Raw genomic sequence first — 17623 nt, 5'->3', positions numbered from 1 at the left:
ACTATCGACGGTGGCGGTTCATCAATTGGAGAGGGTTTTTGCTTCACCAAATCGGAGATTGAAGTGGTCAATTCTCGAATTGTTTGGTTTAATCGTTTCTCTAGGTAATAATCTCTTTGATTTCATTAGTAGATCGATATGAATCATTAGCTTTATGGATTTTAATATAACTGGCCTCTTGAATTTATATCGACATGATATTGGATTCAGGGCTTTTCGTGGATAGTATATTGTAGGATTCACTAATTGTGATTTTTTTGGCAAATCACCTTTGAAATCGAATTAGAATTACCTACTGGAAATATCTGATTCTTACTTGTGTTTCTTGAATTCATCATAACTGAGAACTGATTGATCTGATTTATCTCGAGTGGTGTTTTTGAACTCATGTTGCAAAGCTTGTCCTGGCTGTGAAGAAAAAACACAAGTTGAGTCTAATGATGTTTGTTTCATGTAAATCGATTATGAAGAGCTTGTTGTTGTTTGTTTGACGCATGGATTTTGCATATGTCATAGTTTTGTTTTGAGCATTTGAGAGTTCATTATATCTCTCTCCCTGTCTATCTTTCTCATAGTCGTCTGAGACTGATTCTAGTTGTGTTCTCTTCTTTAGTTTGTATTTCATAGTCATTACGATGGCGCCATCAACAACCAACCAACCGTCAAACTTATCCAAAGAAATGATCAGATCAATCCAAGACAATTAACCATGAGTTTTCATTGTAATAATCTATATGTTTTGGCACTTGAATTTCAATATAACTGGCCTCTCTTCTATTTCTCAAATTTTTAAGAAATATATTTTTAAAAACCTCAAATTTAACAACTTTCAATGAACCTATGAAATATTAAAGTTTGTTATGAAGTTAAAATTAAAAATAAAATCTGTATTAAGATACTTTACTTAAGATACTTTACTTAAGATACTTTACTTAAGATGTCTCTCTTCCGACTGCACAAATTCAAAAGTCCTAATAGCGATTTCCGGAGTCTTTGCAGGTGAAGGGTTTAAAGACATGATGAAGAGAAGAAGGACGGATCTGAAAGAAGCGGAGTCAGAGCAGGGGAGCATTGCCCAGGCCGTCTCTCTCAGAGATTCCGATCAAATTCAGATATAATAAATAAATTAAGCCTCCTTTATTATTATTTGGGTTTCACGCCAATTCATAGCGCTTCCTTGTGATCAATGGCTTGGCTAGGTTTGTATCATCTATGTACACTTAACTTTAATTTAAACTTCTTTACTTGCTTTTTTCTACTCTTGAAAGTTAATGGATGCAAAAGGAGAGAACACATTAGCATTGTTCCCTGCCGAGTTTCGTGAGAACATTGATCTTGTGAGCGAGATTCTTATGAGATTGCCAGCAAAGTCCATGGTTAGCTACAAGTGCGTCTCGAAGCAGTGGTCATCCCTCATCTCTTCTCGATATTTTTGCAACCGTTTATTTACTACGGTCACGCGACAGAAACAACAACCACATATGTACATGTGTTTAGTGGATGAAGGTGGCAAACGTGTGCTGCTATCAATATCTCCGGAAAACAACAACACTTGTTATGTGGTCGACCAAGATTTGAGCATCACAGGGATGGGAGGCTTCTTCTTGAATCTTGTCCGTGGCTTGATGTGTTTCTCTGTAAGAAAAAAGGCATGCATCTATAACCCCTCCACCAGACAGCGCTTGACCTTACCCGCCATAAAGTCCGACATCATTGCTCAACAAGGTGGTGATCAAAGGAAGGATACCCAGTATTACATCGGACACGATCCTTCTAACGATCAATACAAAATAGTCTGCACGGTTGCGATATCCTCTGCATTTTTCGGAAATGTTAGGTCAGAGCATTGGGTCTTTGTACTAGAACCTGGAGGTTCGTGGAAAAAGGTTGTTCCGCCCAAAAATTACCATCCTCATGCTCCTCCCACAGTAGCACACTTTATCAATGGGTCGGTAGTGTATTATATGGCTTGGCTTGATATGGAAACTTATGCTGTTGTCAGTTTCAACATTACGTCTAAAGAGTTGACTACCATCCTAGTACCTCAGGAGGCCGGGGATGTGGCTCTGCCTGCAGCTAGGATGAAGGCTGGTCTTATCCAGTACGGTGGGGAAATAGCTGTTTTCGATCATACCCGCCTCGAAGATAAGTGTTTGGTGGATTTATGGGTATTGAAAGACGCGGGGAATAAGCAATGGTCGAAGAAGAGGCTTTTTTTACAGCCTTGTCAAAAGCATCTAGTCCATGACATTGAACTGATCGTTAAAGGTACAACTCGAGATGGCAAGGTTATCTTGGCACCGGTGGAGATGCATTCTAAGTTCTTTATAATGTTTTACGATATGGGAAGCAATGACCTGAGTAAGGTTGAAATCAAAGGAGTGCCACACATTTGGTTTGATAAGGACTGCTATTTCGACTTCAAATACTCTATGGATGAGAGTGAGGACGTCATCTACTTGGAAACTTGACCATTGTGACTTTGTTTGTTTAGCTAAGCTGTTTAAGAACAATACAACTAAGTTACATGTTTTTGTTTTGTCAGGAATTAATTTATTTTCTAGATTTGTTAAGGAACGAGCTTAATCTCTTACTTAAATGCTTTGCTTCAAGCAGAATATAATCTTATGGCTGAACAAAGTGTTATTGTTTCTGGTTTGGATCCATGTTTGTGTAATTAAGTTATTTCGTTACTGTTACTTACTTCAAGGTCTTGATCAGTGAGACAAAGGGAGACCAAAAGATGGGATACTTATTCAAGTTCAGTACTTTAAAGAACACAAGAACAGAGAAAATTCCAGGTCTTATTGGCACATGTAAATGCATCAAATCAAACAAACTGAAAAGAGAAGAAGATAGCAGCGACACAAAGATACATCAAACGAAAGAACTGAGATTGAAGGAACCCATCATGTTTGCCAGAGCAGAACTCATATCTAGCTCAAGCTGAAGCTTCTGAAGTTCAAGCTGTTGCCTCAAAGCTGGATCTTCCACTTGCTCTGTTGTCGCAGCTACTTGTTGTTCCGTCTGCACAGTCTCCAAACCCTGAACAGGAACAGATTCAGCGGTTGCTGTCTTTCCTCCATCACTCGGCCCACACTTCTCAGCAGAAGCAGCCACTAGCTTAGGCTTATTCACAGCACATGAAGCATGAATATGATAACTACAAGCATAACAGTTATAAGACCAAAACCTACCATCCATAGCTATGTTACAAATATTGCAGACAAGCTGATTCCCGAAACCAAACTGAGTAAAAGACATAGCAGGAGTGCTGTTGTAGACGAGAAGTAGACTATGGATAGGATGAGACTCATGAACCATGACCTGAGGCAGATGCGCACATTGAACATGGAGGTCAAAGTCGCACAAAGGACAACAGTAAGAGAACCCTTTACCTCCAGTGCAGCCACATGCCCTGCAGAGGAAGGTACCGGCGCTGTAAGTTGTATAAGGGACTAGAGTCAAGTGGTGAAGACCCGCGTGGGAAGGATGTTGCATCCCACGCACTGCGTTACCACATTGCTCATGAAGATTGAAGTCACATGTTGAACAGATATATGCGGTTTCGGATTCAGAGATGGTTAATTCACAGCCTGAGCAGACAACTGAAGAATCTGTGCTTCTATTTGTCTGAATCTGTTGGAGTTTGAGAGTATGTGGATGGCTGAAATGTTTGTACTCCAGTGGAGTTTGTTTCTTTGATTTAACAATCTTGTGTGTGTGTTTGGAGTTTGGATCACACTAGTCTATCCATGCATATAAAGTTTCTCTGACTTTGAATCGTTCCTAATTCTGAGTTGTTTGATTGGTTTAAAAAAAATGTTTTCTTAATTGGAAATTAGTAGGTTAGTTTTTTGGTAGGATGATGAAAATAACAGAAAGTCAAAGGAAGCAGCGTTGAACTTCAGAAGTCAACTACTTGAGAGTTGACCATCGAAGTCGTCGTATCTCCTTAAGACTTTAACTGTCCATTGTTTTATCACACTCTTCTAAAATTCTCCAATTCTAATTATTGGAAGTTTACTAACATCCTTTTCTATCAAAAACACAAATTTGTAGACAAGACATTATTATAGTAGCGTCTTTCCAAGTTGCATACCGAACAGTAAAACATTAATGCTTCAACAAACCAGACTTATGGAATTCAAAGTTGCACCACACACCGCCAGTAGTGAATCATATCAGTAAACCATTGAACATAACATTAATGCTTCACCAAACCAGATGAATTCAAAGTTGCACCACAAGTAGTAAATCATATTAGTATAACCCTTGCCGGGGACAATTACTTAACTAACAAAGTTTACGTTACTCATATTGGTGGTTTCAGCTAAATACACAATTTTAAAGTGGAGAAATCCACAACATATATATCGAGTCTAAAAAAATCAATAATACGACAGCCCTACCTAATTAAAACTAGTTTATCCCCACCATACATAATATTGACAAGCCATCATCATCATACACCAAATTTGAGTTATAACCACTTTCTATAATTTTTGTATATAATTAAATTTAATACGAGACATATAATATAAGCTCCAAACCACTCCATAGCGAGGTCTAATTAAAAATCACGTTCACTCATTTTTCTCTCGTTTGAACAACGTTTTTCATAAATAAAACTATGACGTATTTTCTTCGTTTCTACCGTCACCTCACACGGTTACACTTACACCGACTCACACCCGACCAAGAATTAACTAGATTTGTGCATCAACTTCTCACTAGTCATTGTTGTTTTGGTTCTTCTATTATCGTTTTAGCTTGGTATCCTCCTTTTGTAAGGCTTCGTGGTAATTTTATCTTTTATTGTCATAGTTATAAAACCCTTTCACAAACTGCATAGAACGAGGGATGAAAATCTCCGGTCTCGACCATGATCAAATTGTTTGCACATGATACGTAATAATAGTAATATTATTAAACACTATTGAAGCTACTTTATTATATTCGTGTTTCTTTCTCCGCTGTCTGAAAGACTGAAAGCGATTACTCCTACACTATTAGAAACCCAAATTTGATAAAGATTATAGAAGTGAAAACCATGAAAATAAATTACGTGAATATTAAAACACAACACGACGCACTAATTTTATTTATAGATATATATGATCGTCAATCTGAATGAAGAAATAATTTTCCAAAAAACATGAACTCATTTATGATAATAAATTTGTATTGTAATGCCAATAATGTAAGTAATAATATAATCATCAAAAATAGAGAAAACCATCCAACTAGAACTAGTCGTAGTACAAGTATAGCGTATCGAACCAAGGGGTGCAACTAGTTTTCCAAACTTCCAAATATGGTAAAGAATTATTGTTGAAAACTGAAATAAATTCCCGTTGGGTTTCATTTATTTTGCACCAGTTGCAGTGAACATTATGTAGAAAAACAGTTCACATGATTTTGCTAATAAAAACTGAGACATCAATAATTTAGTACTTCTATTAGTTTACAGTAAGTCAGTAACTAGTAACTAACTTACTGAAAAACAGATTGAATACATTTTTTAGAATTATCTTATTTTATCAGTCGTATTCCATATTCCATTTATTCAGCCAAAGTTTAACTGCTTAAACTTAAAACAAAAACACAATCGAAACTAGGAAAGCATTCACCAATACATAAGCTGCAAGAGCAAACGCCAGTTAAGTCCTCGATCAATCTACACACACATGTTCTCACATCCAAATACATAGAGCTATGTCCATTTATCATCATGTACATAAACAACATATACATATTCCCAAATACATGCAAATGCTGATCAACAGACTTACTTATCATAAACAGCAAACTGATCAGCAGGTGCACTTATCTCACTCTCAACATCAGCAGCATTACCACCACTAGTGCTGGTTTGTCCGAGCAAACTACTTATTGAACGTGCCTTTACCATCCCAAGCTTCACTCTCTTCTTCTTCACTTCCACCACCACAGATTTTTTCTCTCCCCCACGACCACCACCGCTCTTGTTCGTGCTCCTCACCCTACCTTTACCGAGATGATGCTCACAAAGAGAATACCCAACAAGCGTTTGCTGACAACATCTCCATCCTCTACCATTAACGCGGCTGCACCGCGATCCTTCCTCTAACCCACCACCGCTCTTTTTCCCTTTCTTCTTCCCTTTACTACTGCCTCCACCACCCCTAGCTTCTTCTTCATCTTCTTCATCTTCATCTTCGTAATCCTCAAAGTTTATAAAGCCTCTTCTCTTCCTCAAAGTAACAACCTTCTCACTCTTCTCGATAACTGTATCATATATACACAATATATAGTGAAATGGTGCAACCAAAGAACAAGTTCACCAAAAACATATATCAATCAAGAAGCTCTATATATATATGTGTACCTTGAGTTGAAGAGTCGGATTCTCCTCGGGAACGAACGTTCTTGCTGTGATATCGTTAGAAGCAAAGAAGAATTAAAAACAGATTTTGCATATAAAAAGGCCGAGATGAAAGCGATCTTTGGGTGCAAGATAATAATAATAGAGCAACACAAGGGTAAGGGTCGAAATGGGGACCATTTGGTATATAAGAGTATCACATTGCTAACGTGCACCGTCATGAGGGGTGCATGTTTAGATGAGTATTATTGTGTTACTCCTCTCTCCCTAGCTAACTACTCCATCCATGTATCCCCCCAAAATGTTAACAGTGTGACGATAACAAAACCATAAAAGAAACTCTTATAACTTTCAGATTAAAATCTAACTTGATCATTATAATCAATCATCAGCAAAACAAAAGCTTTTGTGGTTGGAAAAACCATGAAAGTTTTGATTTTGATCCAATTTATCAGTTGGGTTTTTTCTTTTGCCAAAGGTTGGATCTTTTTAAAAAGAAACGAAAACCAAATATATGTAATTTCGAATTAGTAGAATTACACCACGCAAAGTAATATATATCAGACAGAGAAGAGAATGGATTGAGTAAAGAAGAAATCTTTCTCGAATTCACATACCTGCCCGATGNATTAACGCGGCTGCACCGCGATCCTTCCTCTAACCCACCACCGCTCTTTTTCCCTTTCTTCTTCCCTTTACTACTGCCTCCACCACCCCTAGCTTCTTCTTCATCTTCTTCATCTTCATCTTCGTAATCCTCAAAGTTTATAAAGCCTCTTCTCTTCCTCAAAGTAACAACCTTCTCACTCTTCTCGATAACTGTATCATATATACACAATATATAGTGAAATGGTGCAACCAAAGAACAAGTTCACCAAAAACATATATCAATCAAGAAGCTCTATATATATATGTGTACCTTGAGTTGAAGAGTCGGATTCTCCTCGGGAACGAACGTTCTTGCTGTGATATCGTTAGAAGCAAAGAAGAATTAAAAACAGATTTTGCATATAAAAAGGCCGAGATGAAAGCGATCTTTGGGTGCAAGATAATAATAATAGAGCAACACAAGGGTAAGGGTCGAAATGGGGACCATTTGGTATATAAGAGTATCACATTGCTAACGTGCACCGTCATGAGGGGTGCATGTTTAGATGAGTATTATTGTGTTACTCCTCTCTCCCTAGCTAACTACTCCATCCATGTATCCCCCCAAAATGTTAACAGTGTGACGATAACAAAACCATAAAAGAAACTCTTATAACTTTCAGATTAAAATCTAACTTGATCATTATAATCAATCATCAGCAAAACAAAAGCTTTTGTGGTTGGAAAAACCATGAAAGTTTTGATTTTGATCCAATTTATCAGTTGGGTTTTTTCTTTTGCCAAAGGTTGGATCTTTTTAAAAAGAAACGAAAACCAAATATATGTAATTTCGAATTAGTAGAATTACACCACGCAAAGTAATATATATCAGACAGAGAAGAGAATGGATTGAGTAAAGAAGAAATCTTTCTCGAATTCACATACCTGCCCGATGCATCGGTACGACTCTTAACGTCTACATCACCATTATCATCATCGTCCTTTTTATAGGAAAACAAAAGATAAAAAAAGATAAGCAATTGAACATTAATTCCTTACAAGATCTGCAAATGAAGATTAATTATTCTTGATGGTGGTGCAAAAACAATTAAACCAATAAAGAGAGAGTCGAGTACGGTCGTCATATACAACACAAACTTGCACCCAAAAAAAAATCCAAACTTTTATAAAAAAATTGGAAGTATCTCAATTGGGTCTGTATTACGTATATACAAAAAGAACTCACCAGAGCTTTCTCCTCCTTCTTCTTCTTCTTCTTTCTCCGATCAGAAACCGGCGACGGTGGCGAAAGCTGAAAAGAAGCAAAAGCTCCGTCTCGGTCTCTGTAACCACCGAGGAAGTATCTAGCGGTGGCCGTCGGTGAGCGGTTAAAGTAGAGATCTGAGAGAGGAACTGGTAACAGAGACGAAAGAGGAAGAGGGACTTGTCGTTTCCGGATCCTCATCGGCGAGAGCGAGAGCGAGAGAGAGAGATATATAGCTAAAATAGAAAAGAAAGATTCTTCCTTTTTTTTTTTTTTTCTTCTCTGCTGCTGCTATCTCTCTGCTCTCCAAATCTTTTTTTTTTTTTTTTTTTTAATTTTTGGGATCTTTGCACCAAAGAAGGGACTGTGTAGTAGACAAACCCAGATGGAGATATATAAACAAGGAACAAAAGAGTTTAATCTTCTTTTTTTTTTTTGGTTTATGTTTTTATTATTACACGGACTTTGGGGGAAAAATAAAGAAAGAAATGTGGCTTTGTGGTGTGTTGTGTTCTTTGTTTGTTGTGGTGATGCTCAATTACTCTTTTTTTCTCTCTCTCTCTCTCTATCTCTAACCTTTTTTCTTGTTTGTTTCTTTATTTCGTTGCACCCAAAAAGCAAGTTCGTAGTAAATTGAATTTGAGTGAGCAAGAGCCCACGTAGGAATATATGACTGAGATGAATATAATTTTTAAAACCCAAATATTTCGATTTCAAAAGTTAAGTGTTTCTTTTTCTTTTCTTACAAGTAGTATAAAACGGTAAAATTATTTTAAATTGTAAAGTGGTGGTGATACAGAAAATGACAAAGATTATTTTAATTTTGATTGGTATTACAAAACGAGATAGATTGTTATAAATTGCACATGTTTGAATAGTGATACAAAACAGTAAAAATAATTTTCAAAATTAAACAATAAACGATTTTTTTTGTATAAAAATAAAGTTAATACATAAAAATAATATGTATTAATTTGAGTATAATCTTTTTTTTTTTTTGTTTTTATGATCGAAAACAATCAAAATGGTAAGCCTGATTCATTTTGATATTGTAATTGGATAAAAATGCTGAGTAATACTGATCCATTCCAGATTTTGAACCATGTTTTTCTTTTTGTCAACAAACACTCCGTTAAAATAAGTTACAAAGTTTGGATACTCCTTTCTAGAGAGAGCACGGTACAACCATCTAACTTACATAGGAGGAAGCAGAACCACGACGTGATGCTTAAACAAGTGCACAACATTCGGATCAAATTACAACAAAAGAAATAACAAAAAATAAAGCTAATAGAGATAGTGAAATCCACCAAAAAGATAGGCCACATGAAGTGACGGGAGGCTGACCAACACCGAATCATTGGCCGCAAAACGACAAATTGCCACACTGGAATATAAAAATTCCGACGGGTTTTTAAAAACCTAACTCTAATGAACTTTTGAACCATGTTAGATATGTATATGTCAGATTATTAATCTAGTCTAATGAACTCATGTACGCTTATATTTGTATAACAAAATATTTGTATATATAAAAGAATGGTAGACACCGAGAGAGAGCTAAAGATGCAAACAAAGACATTGTGTAACCAACGCTATGATAGAGAGATATATGAATTTTTCTTGAAACTGGAATGGAAACTGAGGTGTGATTTGAGTAGAGAGGGGAGAATTACAAGAGGGAGGCACGTGGAGAGTGGATGGCGCACGTGCGGGGAAACCGGGAGAGGAGGTAGCCGGTGGGGGGCTAGCTCTCAACGTTGCCAGCTTGGACGAAAGAGAGAGATGGAGTGGGTGAGAGACTGATGAGAGGAGGGGGGAAGAAGAAGTTTTATCCTTGTAAGGCTTTCGTTGGTGGGTCTTTTTGTTTTTCTTTACACACATTTCATAAGTTCATTAAACGACCCCATATGTTTCATTCCTTCTCTTTTGCACCCTCTTTTCTTCTCATAATTTATTTATTATAAGCATATATATGATGTGTCTTTTTGTCATCTGAAACCTGTTAACATTTGTTTATCCTGTCATTTTTGTAGTATTACATAAAGTTAGCAATAATTATTATTAAAAAAAAAAGAGGAACTAGACTTGGGCATTTGGATACCGTTCGGGTTCGGATCGGGTATTTCGAGTTTTCGGGTTTAGAGGTATAAGACCCGTTCGGGTATTTCTAGATTTCGAGTTCAGATCGGGTTCGGTTTGGGTATTTCGGATTCGGATTACCCGAAGTTCACAAAACTCAAAATTTTAGTATCTAATTTAGTTTAAATTATTCAACAATACGCAATATATCTGAAAATTTAGAATATTTTTTACCCAAATTTACTAATAAACAGTTTCAATACTTCAAATTATCTAAAATATCTAAAAATCTGAATATTTTGAACACTTATATTATTAAAATTATAATTATTACTGATTATTACTACTATATATTAATAATGTGGATATATTCGGGTACCCGTTCGGATTTCGGTTCGGATCGGATTCGTGTTCGGATTTTTGGATTTAGAGATTTAGAACCCATTCGGATATTTTACAATTTCGGATACGGATTCGGATCGGGTTTTTTAGATCGGATTTTTGGATCCGGGTATTTTGCCCCAGCGAAAGAGGAACAACAATGTTTGCACTTGCACTCTCTCCCCAATTGAAAATATATAGGTGGGAATGGGCTGGCACGTCACATTAAGCCAAAAACGGCTATTAGTTTTTCCTTCATCATCTTCTTCATCTTCTTTTTGTAATCGTCTACAAGTGTAGGATGATATATGAATTTAGCTTCAAGTGTGTTAGTTAACATGTGCACCTTGTTCAGTCACTTACTTTTCCCATTCATAATTGTTAGTCTGTATTGAATGTGAAGTTGTCAATCCTGCTGATTCATGTACTATTGGTAAAACCGTCTATCCTGATTTTTTTTTTGTAGCATAATAGTCGAAATTTGTCCGTTTTGAAAATACTCTTGGAACTGTCCAGTCCATTGTGTATATTTAAATGGTATATAGATAAAAAAAGGTTAAAAACTATATCGTTTTTAGAGATTTGATTCGCTGTCCGTATATAAGAAAATTATTACTTATATTACGATAAGAATATAACACTAGTTCATGTTATAATAATCAGAAAATACCCTAATTTTAGTAGTCAAGATATGTATTATAAACCAGAATCATGAGTACACTGACCTCAATGCAGTCTACCACTAAAGAAACCAAGTTCAGATTTTATTTTATTTTATTTTATACAAAATATTGCTTACTAATCAAACTACACATTCATGAAAAGCTACTGTAAATATCAATAACCATGATGCTAATTAGTATATTTTAGTTAATGAATAATTAGTTTATGTAATGTTTTATGATAATGTTAATTAAACAACACAAATTTTTGGTATTCTCTGTGTTTTTTCTTGTGGTTATCTCATATCTTGAATTTCCAATTATGAAATTTGTGTTAGCTCTAGATGTTTAATTTAACTTAATTCTGAAAATTAATTATATATTTTTTACCAAATATAAATAGATCTGATTGATAATTATTAAGAATTTTAGGTAAGAAAAATAAAGGAAATATAAATAAAATAGCCAAAAAAAAAATGTATGCCTGTCAACTAATCGTGGCCGTCCCCGGTCACAGGGAAAGGTTTATCTTCGCCGTGTAAATATATTAGTATACACCGGAACACAGCGGATTCCACCCTCTCTCCCCTCTCGTCTAATTGAAAAGATTTTGATCGTACCCTTTTGATTTGAAGGTGAAATCCATTTGACGAATCGGAGCTCCAGTAACCTCTCCGGAGCTGTTCGTCACCTAAATCTCTTCCTTATTTTTCGTGTTCGTGTTCGTGATTGTTCATTCACCTTCTCAGCTCCTACGTTTTCTTGCACAATCTTCCTCAATTTTGGATTAAAGGCATTAGCTTTGGAGATTTTGGGGGTTTTTTTTCATACGGAGATTTTGCGAATTATAGGGTTTCAGATTGGGGTGGTTACTTTGGAGATTCAGTGTTGGGCTCTGTAATGGAATAATGGAGAATTAACAAACACTGGGTTCTGGAAATTTTCTTTTAGGTAATCTCTTGTTTTCTTCTGCTGAGTTTTTAAAATTTGTTCCTTTTATATTATCCAGAGACAGTGGTTATATATATAAGCTAACATAGTTTGAAATTGTAGAGTTTAATGGTAATAGCAATGCTTTTATGGTTTTGTGTGTTAAACTTGTGTGGTTCTTCATGCAATGCTTTATTCTTCAAATCTAAAGGTTTGGTTATGGTTTCTTTGTAAGCAGGATAAACAAAGATTCAGATTCAGAGGAGACTGTTTTGTTTTTTTTTGTTAATTGATGGCTGAGGAGATATCTAGCACAGTGAACCTGGATTTGAACCTTGGTCCTGACCCTGAGTTAGGTCTCGAGCCAGCAATAAGTTATGCTAGATCTGATTGGGGTAATGGGTCTGCTGCTGGAGAATTCGAAAATTTTAGAAGGTTTAGAAGTCGGTACAGGTCACGTTTCAGAACGATTGGTATGCTTTCGGCTCTTGCTGAAACAGATAGCCCCGCTATAGAATTGAGTCAATTGTTGATCCCTTCTGCTGCTAATGGAGCTGATTTGCCAGCTGGTGAAGGAAGCATAGCTGGTGGAGAGAGAGTTAGTAGCGAGGAGGACTCGAAAAAGTGTGAGAATGGGAGCAAAGTCATGGAAGAAGAGAACGTAACAGAGGAGAAAAGGGATGTTGAGAAGAGCGTTGGCAGCGATGGGAGCTTTTTCGATTGTTACATATGTTTGGATTTGTCCAAGGATCCAGTTGTCACTAATTGTGGTCACCTTTACTGTTGGTCTTGCCTTTACCAGTGGCTACAGACTTCAGAGGCAAAGGAATGTCCGGTTTGCAAAGGTGAGATATCTGTGAAAACCGTGACTCCAATCTATGGACGTGGGAAACATGAAAGAGAATCTGAAGAGGTTTCAAATACCAAGATCCCTTCGAGACCACAAGCGCGGCGTGTGGAGAGTTTGAGGAATACGCTTAACAGGTCAGGTTATGTACCAACTGAAATGATTAGACATTTACAGGCTAGGCTTGAAAGGGAATCTAGTACAGGAGAAAGACGCACCAGACCATTTCTTAACCGGTTTATGACTTCGAGGGGAGTTAGAGCAGAGCAGAACCAGTCTGGTGAAGCATTGGTTGCTGCACCATCAGATGACATCAACGATATTGATGTGATCTCGAACAATTCCCCTGAACACGAAGTGGAAAACGGAAACCTGAGGTCCTCCCGTGCTTTGTCAAACCGGAGACAGTGGGCACAGAGACCAGCGAGGATGTCTTCGTTTACTTTGACGGCTGCTGAAAGATTAGTGGATGCTTATTTGATAACACACGCAATGAGGAGGAACCAAGAGCAAAGCATCAATAATCCTGTTGGTGGTGTTGAGGACAGGGACTCGTTCTCGAGCATAATAGGTGTAATGAACTCGGAGAGCCAAGTTGATACAGCAGCTGAGATAGATTCAATGGTGAGTGTTTCGACATCTTCATCAGTGAGAAGACATGAAAACAGTTCAAGGGTCTCAGATGTCGACAGTGCAGAATCTCGTCCATTAAGGAGGAGACGGAGATTTGCTTAGAAGATGAAGGAGAAGAAAAGAGGAAGCCTAGGATGATCTTTCTTTTTATTATTATTATTATTTTTTATCTGATTTTGGGATTTTGAAGCTTCTTTGGTATGCTTTAGGGATATTAATAATTAAACCAAAGATTAATAATATAGATAGTTATACATACAAAATTGCTTACATTACCATTGATGTGTGTCCCAAATCTCTTTGCTCCATTGCAAGCTCACTGGTTTGGTTGAGAGTTTTAAAATTATTTATGGAATATAATAATTAAGAATAAAAACGTCGCTTTGGCCTGCTAAGTAAATGGGGTCTCCCCGCGAGAGTTCGAATCTCTCAGGCGACGAATCTTTTTTTTTTTTATTATTATTATTAATAGTGAAAAAATCTGATCCTTTTTAATTTTTTTTGACAGAGTAAAAATCTGATCTAAAAAAGTTTGTTAAAAAGAATACAAATCTGAAAACTCATAACAAGAAATTATTCATTTTTGGGATAATGGGGGGTTTGATTTTAGGAAATAAAAAGTAACGAAGTTTTGTGTGAATCTTTAAATTCTGAAAGCAAACGTCAAAAACTTTTGTCTATAATTCCAAAATTGGTAAATAAAGAATCCTGCGTTTCCTTTTCTTCTCTCTCAATCTCTTATGATTTGATTCGTCTTCTTCCAAGTCGTCTGAATCCGCGTTACTTTTAGCTCTCCAACGCCACCACGCCTCCAAATTTTTCTTCCGCTGTAAAACCTTCTTCCTTCTCTCTCTCTCTCTCTCTCTCTCTCGCTCTCTTTGATTTTTCTTCAAATTTGTTTTTTTTTTTTAGTATCTCTGGTTCTTAAAATCAGGTTTGTTCTAAATCAAGATTATATATAGTTTTGTCTTGTATTTTCTTTTGGTTTGATCTAAATCTTGGGGAATTCCCTGATATGTGTTCTCAAATTGTCTTTGCATTGATCAGCTCTTATTAGGATTCATAAACTAATGTTGACAAATTGTATTGTGTGGGTTAAAGTTTAAGTCTTGCTATTTCTTGACGGTAGATTTGTGCACTTTGTCAATCAAGTTAGATTGTGTTTTAGCTTCAGTTTGATCCTACGCCAAGCTATTTTGATTTCAACACTTCTTGTTTTATTGTCTGATTGATCTTTACTTTGCTTTTTTTATATATTTATGCAGAGGATTCAACTTGTGATCAGTAAGTAGCTTAACTGTTTAATGGATAATCACGGTCCACGCTATCCATACCCTTATGGTCAGTATCCATACCCTTACCCATACCCAGCTCCAGCTCCTTATAGACCTCCCAGCTCTGATCCATACCCACCACCACCCCCTACCAATCAATACAATGCTCCTTATTACCCTTACCCACCACCGCCATATGCAACACCTCCGCCACCATATGCATCACCACCGCCGCCTCATCAGCACCCTTCAGGTTCCCATTCTGGTCCATTAGACTATAGCCACAACCCACAACAATCTTCTTCTCATCCCGGTCCTCCTGAGTATCACCGACACTCTTTCGACTACCAACAACAACAACAACAACCTTCTCCTTACCCTTATCCTCGACCGCAAGCTAACTTTAGCACTTATGGTCCCCCTCCTCACTATTCGTATCAAGAGCCACCCCAATACCCTCCTCCACCTGAAACTAAACCCCAAGAGACTCCTCCTCCTCCTCCTCCTCAGCAAACTCAGGGCTATCCAGAATACCGTAGGCAAGACTGTCTCAGTTCTGTAGATAATGTAAGCAATTCTGGATCTGCTTATCCTCCTGTGGATGAACTTCTCAGTGGTATGCACATTTCTAATAATAACCAACCAGCGCCCTCTGTTCCACAATTATCCTCCCTCCCTTCAAACTCTTGGCAAAGTCGCCCTGGTGATTTGTATGGTTACCCTAACAGCTCGTTTCCAAATAACTCTCATTTGCCACACTTAGGGCGAGTAGATTCGTCTAGCTCTTATTCTCCTGTCTATGGATCATCTGAATCGCCTCATAGTGGGGATATGCAGATGACTCTGTTTGGTAAAGGATCATTGAAGGTTCTATTGTTGCATGGGAATTTGGATATTTGGATCTATCATGCAAAGAATCTCCCAAACATGGATATGTTCCATAAGACACTGGGTGATATGTTTGGAAGATTGCCAGGGAAAATTGAAGGGCAGCTTAGCAGTAAGATTACCAGTGATCCTTATGTTTCTGTATCAGTTGCTGGTGCTGTGATTGGNGAAAATCCTGTTTGGATGCAACATTTTTATGTTCCTGTTGCTCATCATGCTGCAGAAGTTCATTTTGTTGTTAAAGACAGTGATGTTGTGGGTTCACAGCTTATAGGGCTGGTTACAATCCCAGTGGAACAGATTTACTCTGGTGCAAAAATTGAAGGAACTTACCCGATTCTAAACAGTAATGGGAAGCCTTGTAAACCAGGGGCAAATTTATCATTATCGATTCAGTATACTCCTATGGACAAACTCAGTGTTTATCATCATGGAGTTGGGGCAGGTCCTGATTACCAGGGGGTACCTGGAACATACTTTCCGCTTAGAAAAGGCGGAACTGTGAGATTGTATCAAGATGCACATGTCCCAGAAGGGATGCTCCCGGGTATAAGACTGGACAATGGGATGTCTTACGAACATGGGAAATGTTGGCATGATATGTTTGATGCCATACGCCAGGCGAGGCGATTAATTTATATCACAGGTTGGTCAGTGTGGCACAAAGTTAGGCTGGTTCGTGATAAAGTAGGTCCGGCATCAGAATGTACACTTGGGGAGCTCCTAAGATCAAAGTCCCAAGAAGGCGTGAGAGTCCTGCTTTTGATTTGGGATGACCCAACTTCACGTAGCATCTTGGGTTATAAAACAGTAAGTTACACACACCCTCTGGTTTCTACCACACTTTCTTTTCGTTTGAGTTCATTATTTTCTTATTAATATCTCGTATTCTATTTCGTAGTTAACGTGCGGAAGTCGGAATATTTTTAGAGTTTCATTTAATCAATTGCTTTGGTTTCATGACATTTCTTCATTTTTATAGTAACAATTATCGTGTAAATCATTAAGCTATATGAGTTTGAAATTCAGTATTCTATAGATTGGAGAAGCCTTATTCATGTAGTACTACTACTTCATTATGAGATATGTACTTAGTCTATTTGGCAGGGCTTGTCAAATATCTGGTGTCTCATATTAATTTTAACTTTTGACTCAACTTGTTCACCTGAACAGGATGGAGTTATGGCAACTCATGATGAGGAGACACGGCGTTTTTNGGTTCTGTAGGAACAGCTCCTGATAATGTTAGCAATTCTGGATCTTCTTATCCTCCTGTGGATGAACTTCTCAGTGGTATGCACATTTCTAATAATAACCAACCAGCGCCCTCTGTTCCACAATTATCCTCCCTCCCTTCCAACTCTTGGCAAAGTCGCCCTGGTGATTTGTATGGTTACCCTAACAGCTCATTTCCAAATAACTCTCATTTGCCACACTTAGGGCGAGTAGATTCGTCTAGCTCTTATTCTCCTATCTATGGATCATCTGAATCGCCTCATAGTGCGGATATGCAGATGACTCTGTTTGGTAAAGGATCATTGAAGGTTCTTTTGTTGCATGGGAATTTGGATATTTGGATCTATCATGCAAAGAATCTCCCAAACATGGATATGTTCCATAAGACACTGGGTGATATGTTTGGAAGATTGCCAGGAAAAATTGAAGGGCAGCTTAGCAGTAAGATTACCAGTGATCCTTATGTTTCTG

The 17623-nt window shown here is 37.3% G+C and overlaps 5 protein-coding genes across 5 annotated transcripts in view; 3 read left to right on the top strand and 2 right to left on the bottom strand.

The window, feature by feature from the left end:
• Positions 7–2508, top strand: LOC104782696 (F-box protein At2g40910-like). Its single transcript, XM_010507702.2, has 2 exons — positions 7–104; positions 1000–2508. Exon 2 carries the CDS (start codon positions 1272–1274, stop codon positions 2469–2471), a length of 1200 nt encoding a protein of 399 aa, XP_010506004.1. The 5' UTR covers positions 7–104; positions 1000–1271; the 3' UTR covers positions 2472–2508.
• Positions 2816–3937, bottom strand: LOC104782698. The gene is made up of 2 exons (XM_019244246.1): positions 3923–3937; positions 2816–3744 (listed from the first exon to the last, which is right to left on the bottom strand). The coding sequence occupies exons 1-2, from the start codon at positions 3935–3937 to the stop codon at positions 2878–2880; spliced, it is 882 nt and encodes a 293-aa protein (XP_019099791.1). The 3' UTR covers positions 2816–2877.
• Positions 5619–8708, bottom strand: LOC104782699. Its single transcript, XM_010507704.1, has 4 exons — positions 8202–8708; positions 7901–7956; positions 7287–7330; positions 5619–6270 (listed from the first exon to the last, which is right to left on the bottom strand). Exons 1-4 carry the CDS (start codon positions 8418–8420, stop codon positions 5792–5794), a joined length of 798 nt encoding a protein of 265 aa, XP_010506006.1. The 5' UTR covers positions 8421–8708; the 3' UTR covers positions 5619–5791.
• LOC104782700 lies at positions 11912–14010 on the top strand. The gene is made up of 2 exons (XM_010507706.1): positions 11912–12295; positions 12513–14010. Exon 2 carries the CDS (start codon positions 12567–12569, stop codon positions 13854–13856), a length of 1290 nt encoding a protein of 429 aa, XP_010506008.1. The 5' UTR covers positions 11912–12295; positions 12513–12566; the 3' UTR covers positions 13857–14010.
• The window catches only part of LOC104782701 (phospholipase D beta 1), a 9445-nt gene continuing 6120 nt past the window's right edge, over positions 14299–17623 (top strand). The window contains exons 1-2 of the mRNA XM_010507707.2: positions 14299–14583; positions 15020–16537. Of these exons, the coding sequence (XP_010506009.2) occupies positions 15059–16537 (1479 nt within the window). The 5' untranslated portion in view covers positions 14299–14583; positions 15020–15058. The remainder of the gene's footprint in view (positions 14584–15019; positions 16538–17623) is intronic.

Source organism: Camelina sativa, chromosome 4 (genome assembly GCF_000633955.1).
Source record: "Camelina sativa cultivar DH55 chromosome 4, Cs, whole genome shotgun sequence".
Taxonomy (NCBI): domain Eukaryota; kingdom Viridiplantae; phylum Streptophyta; class Magnoliopsida; order Brassicales; family Brassicaceae; genus Camelina; species Camelina sativa.
This window is presented reverse-complemented; position numbering and strand designations above follow the sequence as displayed.